The sequence below is a fragment of the Nanorana parkeri genome, unplaced genomic scaffold (assembly GCF_000935625.1).
Source record: "Nanorana parkeri isolate BGI_ZX_2015 unplaced genomic scaffold, ASM93562v1 scaffold3298, whole genome shotgun sequence".
Lineage (NCBI taxonomy): Eukaryota > Metazoa > Chordata > Amphibia > Anura > Dicroglossidae > Nanorana > Nanorana parkeri.
The window spans coordinates 11,457-15,194 of record NW_017309566.1 but is presented as its reverse complement, the minus strand read 5'-3'; the positions used below and the strand labels follow the sequence as shown (position 1 = coordinate 15,194).

At 46.6% G+C, this 3,738-nt stretch overlaps 1 protein-coding gene across 1 annotated transcript in view; it reads left to right on the top strand.

Moving 5' to 3' along the window:
- LOC108803013 (phospholipid scramblase 1-like) overlaps positions 1-875 on the top strand; it is a 21,109-nt gene extending 20,234 nt beyond the window's left edge. Inside the window, exon 9 of the mRNA XM_018574865.1 lies at positions 790-875. Within this exon, the coding sequence (XP_018430367.1) occupies positions 790-849 (60 nt within the window). The 3' untranslated portion in view covers positions 850-875. The remainder of the gene's footprint in view (positions 1-789) is intronic.
- Positions 876-3,738: the final 2,863 nt, after the last annotated feature.

Genomic DNA, 3,738 nt, shown 5'->3' with positions numbered 1-3,738 from the left:
CTCTCGATCCTTTCACGGCTCTCTGCCGTGACAGGGGAGGGGCTGGATTCCCCCTCCCCGCTCCGATCCTTCAGCGCTGACTGGCTGAACCGACGGGGGAGGGGGCGGGTACAGCTCTAGATAGGAGGAGCCAGCTGTCACTCACGCAGCTGGGCGGATCCAGACATAATTGTCGGGATCCGCTCCGGCTGCGGCGGTCTCGGTATACCGCGAGCTGTAGCTCCCTATATACTGAGCCTAGGGTGACGGGAGGACGCTAGTTTGTGTCCCTGAGGAGAACTATGGGGGAAAGCCCCGCCCCCGTAGTTCTCCTTTAAGAATGTTCACACAAGGAATTATTTAAAGATTCACTTCAACTATCCAATCCTGTGAAAAGACAATCCCTGGTTACATATCTAATCTGCACATGATTGGATCATTGGAAGGAACAATTAGCTGTGTGAACAGTCTCGGGGCTCTCAGTGAATCATTGTAGTTACTCAGTGACACTTACAGACCATCTGCAGGTGTCATTATACACTGGGGCGGCTCTCGATTTTCGACCCTACAAAGCCGTTCCTGGCTGTCACTGTGACTGCCGGCGGTGGCGGGGGAGGGAGCGGCACTCGTGGGGGAAAGGAGCAGGACGTAAGAGATGCGTCCTAAAAGCGAAAGACGTACCTCTTGCATTTATAATCCTCCTGTAGGTACGTGACCTGTTAGCATTGCTCTGAACTTTCCTGCCGTTTTCTTTTGGTTGACGATATAAGAAACGGAATCCTGATCATTTCCTTATCATCTCCCCCACAGGACGCTCTCATTTATGACCAGAAAAGAGACATCGCGGACCGACCCAGCAGCAGCAGCTGACCCGTGACATCACGCATCGGTATCTGTGAAATAAATCGGCTGTATTTTCCTTGAAGACGTTTAGCGTGTCACCCGACCAGCTTTTATCATTTCACTTCTGAACTGAGGCAGCTGGTCGGATGACCAGCGAAACGTTCTTCTAGAAAAATACAGCGAGTCCAGTTGCCTTGATGTGTTTTGTACAGATATACCATGTGACCCGGAGGAATGAACCTTCACAGACCTCGCACATCCGGACCGCGGACAAACATTTGTGTTTGAAAGTTTTATCTGTTCTTTATATCTGCTTTGTATTTTTATGGATTCCTCAAAATGTGAATTTAATAAATATTATTTAAAGAAAAAATACCCGTCCTGTGACTATAATACTCTTGAATGACTCCATAATAGTCCAAAGCCTTGCAGCACTGGGGGTCCCAGGTTCAAATCCCAGTCAGGACGCCATTTGTGAGGAGTTTGCATGTCCTCCCCTGTGCCTGTGTGGGCTTCCTCCGGGAAACTCCGGTTTCCTCCCACACTCCAAAGACATGCTGGAAGGTTAATCGGCTCCTGTATGTATGTGAGACAGGGACCTTAGATTGTAAGCTCCTCGGGGGCGGGGACTACATACAGGTCAGGAGCTTCATTTTATGTTCACATTAATACGCAGAAATGTGATCTCCGTGGGTGTGAACGCTCCAGGGACGCAGCAGTCCTCGCACTGTTGGTACCACATGGGCTGGTCTGAGCATTTCTGTAACTGCTGATCTTCTGGGACTTTCACGCACAACGTTCTGTAGACTTTACTCAGAATGGTACGAAAGACAAAAAAAAAACATCCGGTGAGCGGCAGTTGTGCGGAAGGAAACGTCTTATAGATAAGAGAGGTCAGAGGAGATTGGCCAGTCTGGTTGGAGCTGAAAGAAAGGATACGACAACTCCGATAACCGATAATCTTTACAAGTGCGGTGAGGAGGAAGGCATGTCAGAAAGCAGAACCACTGAGGAAAGTTACAACCCGTTTCAGAACCAGTTAAGTTTCTTCATCAGGAAAACAATGACTCCATAGTATGAAGTAGACATGTGACATGTGAAGACATGTGCACTGCCAAAAAATTCGTTTCGTTTAGTTTCGTTTTAAATTCGGATTTGTGTTATTTCGTTTTTCGGGATTCGGGTGTGAAAGTCAATTCGGATTCGGAATTCGGATTGGGACGAAATTCGGTAGCATTAGTACGAACGTTCGTTTCGTTTTAGTTTCTTATTCGTTTCGTTCGTTTGCAGCAAAGTGACATTAGAGAAGGAGAAAAATATTTTCCCCCCTCAAATGTCACGAACGAAACGAATACAAAACGAATAAGAAACGAATAAGAACAGAAAACGAAACGAACTTTCGAACGAACTACCGCTACCGGATTTCGGAAAAGGAAATTCGGATTCGTTTGCATTCGTTATGTCTGTCATTCGGAATTCGGATACATCCGAATGTCCGAATTCCCGAAAATTCGTCCGAATTTCGATTCGGAACGGAACGAATCGCACATGTCTAGTATGAAATACAGAGGCAACTTTCTTACTCAACAGCGATGGAAGTGAAACCTTCTCAGGTTCAATATGTACGTCGTACATAGAGACTCGAGGATTGTACTACCTCACTGATTGGTTCAGCCAATCATAGACTCGAGGATTGTACTACCTCACTGATTGGCTCAGCCAATCATAGACTCGAGGATTGTACTACCTCACTGATTGGCTCAGCCAATCATATAATAGGAAATGTCATCTGCATAGATTTGAATAGCAATAATAACTTACTAACTAAAAAAAAATAATGAAGTTGATTGGCTCAGCCAATCATAGACTCGAGGATTGTACTACCTCACTGATTGGCTCAGCCAATCATAGACTCGAGGATTTTACTACCTCACTGATTGGCTCAGCCAATCATAGACTCGAGGATTGTACTACCTCACTGATTGGCTCAGCCAATCATAGACTCGAGGATTGTACTACCTCACTGATTGGCTCAGCCAATCATAGACTCGAGGATTGTACTACCTCACTGATTGGCTCAGCCAATCATATAATAGGAAATGTCATCTGCATAGATTTGAATAGCAATAATAACTTACTAACTAAAAAAAAATAATGAAGTAATAAACATCAAAGAACAATATTGTGATTTACATTTTCTATTAAAACAAACACAGGAGAAGCTTCACTAATAGTGTTTCCAGGCAGGGGCGTATCTGCCGCGAGGCTCTGCATTGCCTAGGGCAGCACCAATGTTAAATACACCGCTGTTTCCAGGTAACAGAATCAATTGCACAGATTAGTATTTTTTTTTGTCTTTCTCAGTAAAACTTCCCAGAAATACATTGTATTGTATCGTCACGTCTTCATACAGATTGTGTATTTGTAGTGCTGATGCCACTTCACAATGAGAAACTCTACGGCAGGGGGGCCCATAAGGTAGATGGTGATCTATGAGGAGCTCTCAGAGCTGATGCTGGGAGATCAGGAAGGGGGGGAAGGGCGGCCCCTCGCTGTGTGAGGGACAGCCAGGAGAGAGATAGAGGAGAGACAGCCAGGAGAGAAAGATAGAGAGAGAGAGAGGAGAGACAGCCAGGAGAGAGAGAGAGAGGAGGGACAGCCAAGAGAGAGAGAGAGGAGGGACAGCCAGGAGGGTGAGTGAGGAGAGACAGCCAGGAGAGAGAGAGAGAGAGGAGGGACAGCCAGGAGAGAGAGAGAGGAGAGATAGCCAGGAGAGAGAGAGAGGAGGGACAGCCAGGAGAGAGAGAGAGAAGAGGGACATCCAGGAGAGAGAGAGAGGAGGGACATCCAGGAGAGAGAGAGGAGAGACAGCCAGGAGAGAGAGAGAGGAGGGACAGCCAGGAGAGAGAGAGAGGA